This window comes from Alligator sinensis, unplaced genomic scaffold (assembly GCF_000455745.1).
Source record: "Alligator sinensis unplaced genomic scaffold, ASM45574v1 scaffold395_1, whole genome shotgun sequence".
NCBI classification, from domain to species: Eukaryota; Metazoa; Chordata; order Crocodylia; family Alligatoridae; genus Alligator; species Alligator sinensis.
Genome location: NW_005842232.1, coordinates 1,674,643 through 1,686,377, shown reverse-complemented (window position 1 = coordinate 1,686,377; position 11,735 = coordinate 1,674,643). Strand labels below are relative to the sequence as shown.

The window sequence follows — 11,735 nt, the reverse complement described above, 5'->3', positions numbered from 1 at the left end:
CACTTCAATAAGGATGTGAACAATTTAGAAAGAGTCCAGGTTAACAAAAATAATCAGAGGCCTGGGAGATAAGACTTATGAGGAAAGCCTGACAAAACTAGGGCTATTTAGTCCAGAAGAGAACAATGAGGGGGGATTTGATAAGAGTCTTCAAATACCTTAAGAGCAATTATAGAACAGATGGAGATAAGCTTTTCTCTGTGGCTGTAGGGGGTAGGACTAAGAGCAAGCACCTCATGCTTCCGTAGGGGAAATTTAGGTTGGAGATTAGGAGTAACTTTCTGACTACAGTGTTAGTCAAGCATTGGAACAGGCTACCTAGAGAAGTTGTGGAATATTTCAAAAGCAAGTTAGACCTGGCAGGGATGGTTTATTCAGAGATGAATCGACCTTATAAAGAATCAGCTCATAATTCATATAACCATAATACTTCCCTGATTTAAGCAGATACCCTAAATTCTGGCAAAAGATTATAAAAAGAAAGAGGATTTATATATGACTATGCTCATCACTAGTAATATAACTGTTCACATTACCTCACAACCTTAGATATAGCATCTGACCAAATAGGTTGTTGCCTATGAAACTCATGCTTCTCTGAACCAGTTAGTTCCACCTTTCAGTTCTTTCTGCTGGTCTTAGGGCATTATTCCTTTGTTTCAGGTGTGGAAAGTGATTCTTCAAAATCTCCAAGACCACCTGTCATGTCATTAAATTGCAGCTTCCTTATACAAACACATTTCATTCCCATTTAATTCAAGCTAGGCATACACTCTTGATTTCCCTAGTCCATCATTGTCCCACGCTCCCATTTCTCCCAAACATTTTGGTTTCCTCTTTGCCTGATACTTGCTGTTTCATTTCTCACTTTGACTGTGACCTGACCACTTGAACCAAACTCTCAAATCCCACTTAAACTGAAGAGGTATGGTTCCACTAGAAAAAGCAGAATCTAATCCATTAATGGAAATAGAATGTTAACAATGCCATATTGGTGGAACATGGATCCTGTTGTGTCCAGGCTAATTTTGATTTTTGGATCTCTGAATTCTGCCAGCTAAAGAGAGGAGATAGAAAAGGCTTGACCCTAATGTTTACAAAAACAAAAGGACCACAAAACTTGTACAATATTCGTTCCAGAGAATTTACTAGTTTCAGCAATTTTTTAGACTTTACATACTATTGCATAAAGAGACTATAATACATCAGTTTCAATACACCAAAAATTTGTATACTTATTAATTCCAGAAAGTCTACTACAAACTCCTATCTCTGATGCCTGCATGTTGCCTAACCTAGTAGTTTTGGACTCTCAACTCCAAACTGCATAATCTGAAGCAGAGATGGGGTAAATGTTTGACTCTCATAAATTAGCATCATTCAACTGATTTCAGTAAGCTATAGTGATTTACACTAACTGTAGATCTCACAATTTATAGTATAGCCTATTAGACAGCATCACAAAATCCAGACCTGATGAACAATCATATAAGTATAACCCTATCCAGTATTCAGATCTTGCTAGAAACTGTCTTATTTTTCTTTTTCCTCTTAACTTCCTAATTGTCTGGATCTATAGCTATCACCATACACCCACATCTTGCATTTTGACCTATTTATATTCAGCCAAATTTAATCATAAATCCTTGAAAAATGTTGTAATAAATAAAATTAGTATTATGAAGTCAGTTGGAAAGTTTATTGTCAAATCAGATATTGCTCAGCTCATGAACTAATAATGTACTTTATGTGATGTATATGTTAATGGCTGGTAGTGAAAGTTGTTCAAATGAAATGCTGTTTATGATTAACATAATCTTAATAGTTATTTTAATTGTTTAAACACTGTTGATTTAAACTGCTGTTTTCATACTTTAAAATTCCTTCCAATATATATTCTAGCCCAAAATCTAGTGATTGAGCTACAGCACTTTTTAAAATAAATCCAGTCCCAAATTAAAAACTCTAAGTAACAGTTTGCTACATTCTTTTACAATCTGTTCCAGAGTTTCTGAATCTTATTTCCAATTTGAACCCTGTTGACTTAATTTCCAGTGAATAGATCCTGTTATGTAGATGAGTTTTGAGTTTCAGTATGAAAAGGACAATCTATTTACTTTAAACAGTAAAGTTAAGCTTGCCTTTTCCATGTACCATTAGAAAATTAGCTTCTCACTTTTGTGGGACAACAGTTGTGATTTAGCAGTACATCATTTTAATTTAGGGAAAGGAAATACTAAAAGTAAAAATTGCTTCTGTATGTGCATCAGTAACAGAAGAAGCAGGGAAAAGTGTTGAAGTGTTGTTATTTGATTACAAGTAGTAGAAAATGGTTTACCTGATGAATAATAAGGACATTCCAAGTGGTACCTTAGGAATCAGTAGCACATCTGCTTGGTACAAGCAGCATAGAATTATAGGTAATTGCGTAACCTTTGCATGGGCCTACATGTGCTTTTTATTTTCAAACAGTTTACCAAAAACCCTGAGCAAGTGATTAGTTGAAAACAAATCCTGCATTTATTGTAAAAATAAACTACTAAAAAATGCTACTCATTCAAAATTAGTTCTCATGCCAATATTACTTTTTGTCATTGCAGTTTGAAAATATATGATTTGGGGCCTTCATATAGATCAAAATGCCAAATCTTTTCCCTGTAAATTTATTAGATTCAGATTTTATTGACACACCAAAATTGACTATAAACAGTAGAATTTGGAGGGGCAGGAAAATTTGATAAAATGTAGTATAGTAGCAAGCTCCAGCAAAAATCAGATTCTGCATATAGTCTTTTCTATTACTTTTGAAAATGGCTGAATAATATCTATTGTTCTCCACAGTGACTATAATTTTTACCTAGATTTTCAAAAGATTTCAGCTCCAGTTTAGGCACTGAAAATATATGGCAAGATTTTTTTTAAAGTTCCACAGTTGAAAATGTGGCTCTGACCTCATATTGAAATTTAGCTCATTTGTCTGTTTGGAACACATGGTTTTGGGCTCTGAATCAAAAGTTGTCTAGATCCAGATGCTATAGACAGGTTTTTTGCTATGCTGTTGCAGTGGAGTGAGTTGGGGGACCAGATTTTTTTCTGCATGTTTGCAAGAGCCACATCTGTTGTATATTTGTAAAATATGATTATAAAGCCAAAAATTGGTTCATACAGTAAGATTCAGGTGTCAGAAATTATTCTTTTTGTGGCATTCTTCAACAGGTTAAGTTAGGGTCTAGATTTTTATGAGGTAATGGCAATGACTATAATTTCTTTTTAAGCATTAGAATTTGAAAATTCAGAGCCAAAAACCTGTCTGGATTCAAATGGCTCAAGATGTTGCAGATACTTCTGCAATTCTCTTATGTTTAATATACCAATATCTGTGTTTTTTCTTGTGTGATAGTATCAGCTACATTTGATATCTGTAAAGGAGAATGCTGGGATTTATCTGACACATATCACCTGAAATCAAATAGATGATGATGATGATGATGATGATGATGATGATGCAAATGGGATTTTCTGGTGCAGCTGAGCCATGACATATGATGATCTGGAGTGTCTGACAAGATTGACATGGGCTGTTGTCATTGGGCACATTCCAGATGAGTGCGCATGTGTGGTTTACTGTGCCTCAAAGCAGTTTAAGGTGCTGCAAACCTCATGCAGTGCACATGCATCCACTTGCCATGTTTTTTGATCCCAGTGTAAAAAAAAACCCACTACTAAAAAAAGGGTCATGGCACATGCAGCAGCAGCATGTACCGCCAGCATGCATCACAAGAAAGGCAGCTTGGCTGGCCAGAACCAGCCAGCCTCCAAGCAGCCTGCTCAGCACCGTTGCTATCTGGGGAGGCCCCCAGGAAAGCTGCTGGGGCCAACACAGGTGCTGGCCCCAGCTTCCCCTGCCCGCTCTGGGTCACTTTGCTGAGCGCCGGAGTACAAGTGCAGGAGTGTTCCTGGGAACAAAAAGCGGCCGCACAAATATGTGCCACGGCTATTCGTCCAGCAGGAAATGTGCACCACTGCATGTATGCATTTGTCAAGATGCACCCATTGTGTATTTAAATGGCAGGATATGGCTGAATCCATATCTTTTGGATAGGGTTTTGGGGAGGCTCTGGATTTTTCCAGTAAGACTGATGTGACTATGTTTGTCTATGTCTGTGTGAGATTCAACTCCAAACACTGGCTGGTTCAACAGTAGATGGTTCCTAGTGCCAACTTTTTTTTCCCCTAAGCTGTTACCACAACATGATTCCATAGACATTTCTGGCTACTGTGCTGTCTATTTCTATGGTAATTTCTCTGGCTTTGTGGAGGAGTTAAAATCCCTATAGATTTAACTGGATTGAGCAGGAGCTATACATTGGATAGAGTTCCCTGCAATGAGTCAAACTAAATTGGGTTTGGATGTCTGGTAGGGTTCTGCATACCTAGTTAAATAACAGAAATAAGAGTCAGACAAATTTCAACTCTCTCTGCAGATTTTGGTGTACATTTGACAGTTGCTTGTGCTAGGAGGAGCTGGAAACCGGATTCCACCCCTCCCCCTGCTTCCTTTTTTAGGTGTAATGGCAACAACTATTTTGTTTTGCCTAAATAGAGGGTGTGATTTAGCATCCTAAGGTCAACAGTTAGTTGGATTCAGCACGAGGTGCGACATTTTGCATCAGAGTCCCACTACAAAAGTTGGGGTCTGTAAGAAACTGGTGTAAGGACTGGAATGCAGAGGGCAGGGGTTGAGTTATTTTACTTTAGGCATCCGCCTGGCCCCAGATGAGTGGGGCTACCCAGCAAGAGCTCAATTCGCTCTGCAGCTCCCTCGCTCAGCTCCCTCCCCACCAGCTCCTCTCTAAAGAGCCGCCCACCGAGAAAGAAGAGAAGATCAGCTACTCCCCCCTACTTCAAACCGCGCCGCACAAGCAGCTAGGAGGCGGGGCCGCAGCCGGAGCAGGGCATTGCCTGCCCAGTGCTCCGGGCGCTTTCTCCCCATGCTGGCTTTGCAGAGCGACTTGATTGCTTGAGCTCGATCTGGCTGAGGCGGGAGACCTCGTCAATTTCATCCTCGTCAATTTCACCCTGTCAGTTTCCCAAGTGCCTGGGAGCACCAGAGTGTGTGAAGTGACTGGGCGGCCTGAAGCGACTTGTATTGTCCCATCTTTTCCTCTAGGAGCAAGAGATCCCTGGATTAATTCTACTACATAGATACACATCTAATAGCGTATGTGATATATATATATATATATTCTATACAGAATATATTGCATATATTCTCTATATATATCTCTAGCAGTTCTATGGAGGGGCTCGTTCTTCCGGAGCCATGGATGATGTCCCACCTGCAAACTGACAAGGCATGAAGAGTCCCAAGCCGGGCTTCTTGGAGCTGGGGTGAGCTCCTGGATCTTGGGTACCACGGAGTGAACCCGAGAGCACGGGGAAGGAAAGCGGCTGGAGGGGTGCGGCGTTGCTCTGAGACAAACCCCGCCGAGCCCGTGCAGGCTGTGGAAAGCCTTCTCCCCTGCTGGCAGCCTGTGAGGAGGATGGGCGCTGCGGGCACGGCGCTGTGAGCCCGTTTGGTGAGCACAGGTACGTGTGTTGCATCGCGTCTGCCCTTGAAAGGGGGGGAGTGAGGGTGGAGATGGGAGGGATCAGATGGAGGGGGCAAAAAGGGATGGTTCCTTAGCATGGTGGTTCTCAACTTTTTTTGTAACCAGGACCCATGTGTACATACCAGTGGCCAGTCCGGACCCAGTGCCCCTTACTCCCGACCCACTACCCTCAGGCCCCAGCCCCCCAGTGTGGGGGGGGGGGGCAAGGGGGGCCCAAGCAGCCCCTTGCAGCATGGAACTGGCTGCAAGGGAAAAGCCACAGTTTCCCACACTTTTCTCCTTTAAAGGAGAATCCATTTTTAAAGTTTGCTCCGGACCCTTTCGTGAATTCTTGTGACCCACTTTTGGGTTGTGACCCACGGGTCGAGAAGCACTGCCCTAGCACGTTTGCAAAGCAAAGGGAGAGGGCTGGAAAACAGCCTGGTTTGAAAGCGATCTGGGTCTTTTTTTTTTTTTTTTAACTTTTTTTTGCTGGGGGCTGTTTCATTTCCCGGGGCTGCTTCCAAAAGCCTGGCGCTGTGGAGGTGAAGTGCTGACTCAGCTCCGCCGGGGGAGGCTGGCTGCGGGAGGCGGGGGGTTGCTGTGTGGCTTGCACTCGGGCGCGCCCGTGCAGTCGCTCCCGTTGGGAAGGAGGGACATTTCTCCCCTAATGGAAAGCATCTGCCTTGCAGCACAGTGGAGAGCAGAAGGCAGCCCCCCGGCCGCCGCTGCAGGAAAGCCGGCTGCTGCTGCGGCGAATGGAGCTGGGGAAGTCAGCAGCAGCATCCCCCTTCCCGGCTCCCCACTGCTCAGCAAGCTTGGGGCCCCGCAGGGACAAGCGCTGGGTTGGGCTCCTATGGGGAAAACCTCGCCAGAAAGCATGTGGAGGGCAGGGCGGGAGGGCAGCAGCCCGGGCAGCCGGAGGAGTGGGGCTCAGCGCAGCCCGCCCCGAGCACCGGTGGCCGCGGAGCATCCCGCGGCGCTGCCCCTACCTCGGGCATTGTCCCTGCTCCCAGAGGGCCTGGAGGCGGGGCGGAGCCCCTGGAGAGAGAAGCCGATTGGTTGCCCCCCAGCTCCCAGTGGTGGGAAGCAGCCAATCGCAGCCCCCGGCCGGAGCCGCGCGGCCAGCCGACACAGGAGCCTGCCCCGGGGGCTGGAGCGTCCCTGCCCCGGAGGAGGGAGCTCTGTGCCCTCGGGGCGGGCAGCCTCCGGGCCTCTCCCTGGGCATCTCTTGTGCTGTGTGACTAGTGCATGCTAATCCATGAAGCGATAGCAATAGGAATAGCAATAGCGATAGCAATAGCTGTGTGACTGGGAAGGGACGGGGTGGCTGCACATCTCAGCAGGGAGTTTAGGTTTGTTGGTTGCAGCCCTGTTGCTCTGAGGGCATAGGCAAACAAAGTAGATCATATCTGTGGGTAGATGGGATATCTTTTTATTAGACCAACTCACTCCTTGCAAAAAAATTGTTCTTTGCAAGCTTTCGGGGCACAAACATCCTTCTTCAGGCACCAGGAGACTCTCCATACGCCTGAAAAAGGGTGATTGTGCCTGAAAACTTGCAAAGGACATTTTTTTTCCCAACTATTTAGTTGGTCCAATAAAAATTATCACATTTATCCAAAGAACCTTGTCAGTGGGGATCTTGCCTCCTGGCCCCCTGCTTTCTCCTGCTTGCCAAGAGTAATGGCAAGTGCTCCAAGAGCAAGGAATAGGGAAGAGAGGCTGCATTTGAAGGGGACTGAGTATAGTTGTTGTTCTTTTTTTGAGGGGGAAATAGCATTTTTTCTCTCTGATTGTTCTCTCCCCTCCCTTATACCCTGTCTCTTTCCTCTTGCTTCCATGAACATGCTTCCCCACTGGCACCATCCTTCTCTTCTGCTATACATCCTTCTTTCACACTGTTTACACTCCACTGGCCCTGCTGCCTGGTGTACAGGCTTAGAGTCAAAGGAAAGCAGGGCTGGAAGGGACCTCCAGAGGTCATCTAGTCCAGTGGTTCTCAATCTTTTTTGTACCAGAACCAGGGGCAGCACTAGGAGGGTTTTTTTTGGGGGGGTGGGGGCTATAGCCACCCCAAAATTTGCCTTAGCCCCTCCATAGCCACCCCTCCCAGTGCTGCCACCACCCATCTACCCTGTACAGCTGAGCTCACTCACCCGCCCTGTGCAGCTGAGCTCACAAAGGTGCTAGGCTCCCAGCAGGGGCTGTGCCAGCCTCTTCCCAGTGTGGAGGCTGGGCCAGGGCTGGGCTCAGAGTGGGTGGAAGCAGAGCAGGCTCAGCTGCATGGTGGGGTGGGTGGGTGGCGGTGGTGGAGGTGGGAGGAGTGACTATGGTGGATTAAGGCGAATTTTGGGGTAGCCCCAGCCCAGCCCCCATACCAGGAAGAGGCTGGCACCGCGCCTGACTAGGATCCATTTGTAAACATTGATGGCCAGTCCAAACCCAGTAAGTAGTTTAAGTAGAAAACAGCTCCCTGGCCTTCCCAGTGCCACACACTCCTGCTGCCCTCCACCTCCCAGGCCCCAGCCCTCCAGTGTGTGGGGCAGAGGGTGGGTATATGTAGGGTATATTGGGGCCCAAGCAGCTTCTTGCAGGCTGGAACTCTGCCTACAAGGGAAAAGTCACCATGTACAACATTTTTCTCCTTTAAAGGAGAATCAGTTTTTAAAGTTTGTTGATCATTTTTAAACTTTGTTCATGAACCTTTCATATATTCTTGTGACCCACTTTTTGGTCATGACCCACGAGTTGAGAAATGTTGATAGTTCACATGTAGATGTGGCCAGAGTTGAGGGTACTTTTATGTAGAGTTGAGATGATGGTTGCATGGCATGGTTTGGATACGGATGACCCAAGTACTAAACGCATACACAAGTACTAAATGACTCTGCAGTAACTGGAGTTATTGCACAGTAGCATCGCTGAATGGCTTTTAGGTGATGCTGCCTGTGCAGTAGCTTGTTACTACTGCACAGTAGCATCGCATCATGCTTCATGCCATGCAACACTACTTACTACACAGTAGCAATGAGCTACTGTACAGTCAGTGTCTCATATAGGCGTAGCCCCTGGCAACATAGATTTAACACCCTGCCAAAGCAGGGGAATCATGGCAGCTCTTATGCATGGGTTTTGCTCCTTCTCTTGCTCCTAGGAACATTCTTTGTTGCCTACTGGTTCTCCTCTCACCTTCTGTGTACTGACCTATCCCCTTCTACCCAACTCTCCTGCACATGCTGCTCATGCTCCTGCTCCCCTCGGCATGCTGTTTAGCTGCTTGTTTCTATTCTCTCTGTTCCTCTGAACACTATATTCCCATTATTGACTCCTGCTGGTTAAAGGCAACTCCACACTCATTGGTATTTCCAGTGCCTACTTCTGTTTTCTTTCACACTGTGTAATATTAGAATAATAAAATCCTAGAAGCATAGAAAATTAGGGTTGAAAAGGACCAAAAGAGATCATCTAGTCCAACCCCCTGCTCAAAGCAGGACTGTCCCCAATAATGTCCTGCCAGCCAAGGCTTTGTCTAGCCAGATCTTAAAAACCTTTAAGGCTGGAGATTCCACAACCACTCTGGGTAGATTTTTTTAATGCTTTACTACCCTCCTAGTGAGAAAGTTCTTCCTAGTATCTAACCTAATCCTCCAATTTGTCCAATCTTCCAATGTGTTGAGGTCTCTCTGAACCTTAGCACTACCCTCCAGTGCATCTACTACTTCCCCCAGCTTGGTGTCATCTGCAGACTTGCTGAGGGTGCACTCTATGCCATCTTCCAGGTTGTTCATGAAGTTATTGAACAAAACCAGCCCCAGGACTGACCCTTGGATATAGTATATATATAGTAGATGCCAGTGGTCAGTCCTGGGGCCAGTTTTGTTCAATAATTTCTTCAACGACTAAGAAACCTATACTATATATGTGTGTGTATCTATATCTATATCTATATGTATGTGCATGTATATCTATCTCTCTCTATATATCTATATCTCTGTATCTATATTTATATCTATATCTATATATATCTAAGTGTAGGTTTACTTAGGAAGCTGCTTCCTCTGCTTGCTCATTTGTTTTGCCTACCATTTGATTCTTAGCAGACATATCAAATCCTTTTTCAGCTCATGCAAAAGGAGTGGTGCCTCTTTCAAGACTTTTCTTTCAGTTTCCTAAACTTATGTATGAATTTCCTAAACCAAATATTCCATTTTCAGTTGTAGATTAAATCATGGAAATCTTTTGATTATTTCACTTCTCATAAAAATCATATATGTGAGTTACTGATTTAAACATCATTTAGGGGGCTTAAACACATTGCATAAACCTGAATTAATAAATATTAGGTATGAATTTGGAATTTTTCAGATTTCCATGGGACTGAGAAAACTTTGGATGCTTCAAACATTTCATATTACCTTCCCTTTTTCCCTGCATGGGTAAAATATTTGTCCAAGTTTGTTTTGGCATCATAGAGCAATTTTTGATGATGTCACTTCTGCAAGAATCATGAAAAAGGAAAAATAGTGTTAGTATTCTCAGAACTTGATATTTCAGGTTGGTAATTTTCATTAAATAGAACGACACCTAAATATGTACATAGTTTTTACCCACAAAAATAGTTTTTTGTTTGTTTGTCCTTGTTATATAGTCTTTTTTAACTTAACCACAGGCATTTGAGAAAATACTCCATCTTGGTTAATCCTTTCTTTGAGTTTTAATGGTTTGCATATGAAGTTGGTGGAAAAAAGTCCTGAGTCTTATTGCTTGCAGATTTAAGAAAGTTATGTTTAAGAAATTTGACTTTTATACTAAGGTAAAAAAATACAATATTAAACACTAGATTTTAATGTAGTCATAAATATGTCTCAACAGAGTTGCAAACATTGCCTTCATTGTTATGCTAGCTTGTATAATAACAGCAGGAGTAATAATTATATACTTTTTGTTACACCTTTCATCAGAAGGCCTCAAAGCTCTCCATAAGGTTTTAAAATTTAGGTCCACATTTTTTGTAACTTTTTTCTTAGAAACTAGGCCATTTAACTGATACACTTAGCCACTGAATTTACTGAAATTATTTTTGCAAATGCTTGGTACTTAAATCAAGTGACATTCTCAATAGATTTTGTACAATGAGGATACTTATTTGTATGCTTAAATATTAATTTAGGTGTTTAATTTTAAAATAAAATTTTGAAACTATTGGTTAAAATTTATTGTAGGTAGAGAGATTACATATGTTAAAGCTAAATTTTCACATTTAGGGGCTTCTTTCCTCCTAGATCCATATTTAGGTTTCAAAATAATGGTCTAGATTTTAGAATTCCTAGTTTTCCATAGCTCCCATTGGTAATTTTGTCTCAAATGATGTTGTACAACAATATCTAGTCTCAAGTTGAAAGTTTATGGTAGGTTATGTCAACAACCACTTATACAGATTTCTAGTTCTCTGAGATAAACTGCCAGAGAATGCCATATTGTGTACATATTATACACGTACAAATCCAAAGTAGAAAATGCATCACCATTGATAATATAATATTGGTATAATACTGGGAAAATAGTTACTGAAGGGAATAAGAAAAACAAATGACTTTGAAATAGGAAATAACCTGAAAGGAAAATACTGTGTTCTATCGGGTTTTTTAAAATTTGCCCTCCAGAATCTATAAATGTGTACAAAGCCTCTTCTTCATCTTTTTTTACCCTCTCTGTATTCAATAAAACAACCAGGAAGTCTTTTATGTAATTTAAGTGATCGTGGTAAATAACTGTGTTTTGACAACACTTTTCTTTTATGAATAAAGCAGATAAAACAAAAAGAAGAAAGCTGACAAGATGCAAAAGAGGGCAAATTTTGTGGCACTCTCCGTGGTGCTGATTCTGTCTCTGGGGCTTCTACAAATTGCATTTCCGTGTCCACACTCATGTGCCTGTTATGTTCCCACTGAGGTTCACTGCACATTTCGGTCATTAGCAGCTGTTCCAGGAAGACTTTCTAAACATGTGGAAAGAATCAATTTTGGGTTAGTATTGCAATTTTACTGAATAGTTTTACATTCTTTGTATATAATCCCATATAGATCTGTACATATGCTACATGGTGAGAGATGTGTGTCCTCCTTAGATAGCATTGTAATT

At 42.7% G+C, this 11,735-nt stretch overlaps 1 protein-coding gene across 1 annotated transcript in view; it reads left to right on the top strand.

The window, feature by feature from the left end:
* Positions 1-5,377: 5,377 nt before the first annotated feature.
* The window catches only part of MXRA5 (matrix remodeling associated 5), a 30,512-nt gene continuing 24,154 nt past the window's right edge, over positions 5,378-11,735 (top strand). Inside the window, exons 1-2 of the mRNA XM_025208507.1 lie at positions 5,378-5,589; positions 11,402-11,620. Of these exons, the coding sequence (XP_025064292.1) occupies positions 11,433-11,620 (188 nt within the window). The 5' untranslated portion in view covers positions 5,378-5,589; positions 11,402-11,432. The remainder of the gene's footprint in view (positions 5,590-11,401; positions 11,621-11,735) is intronic.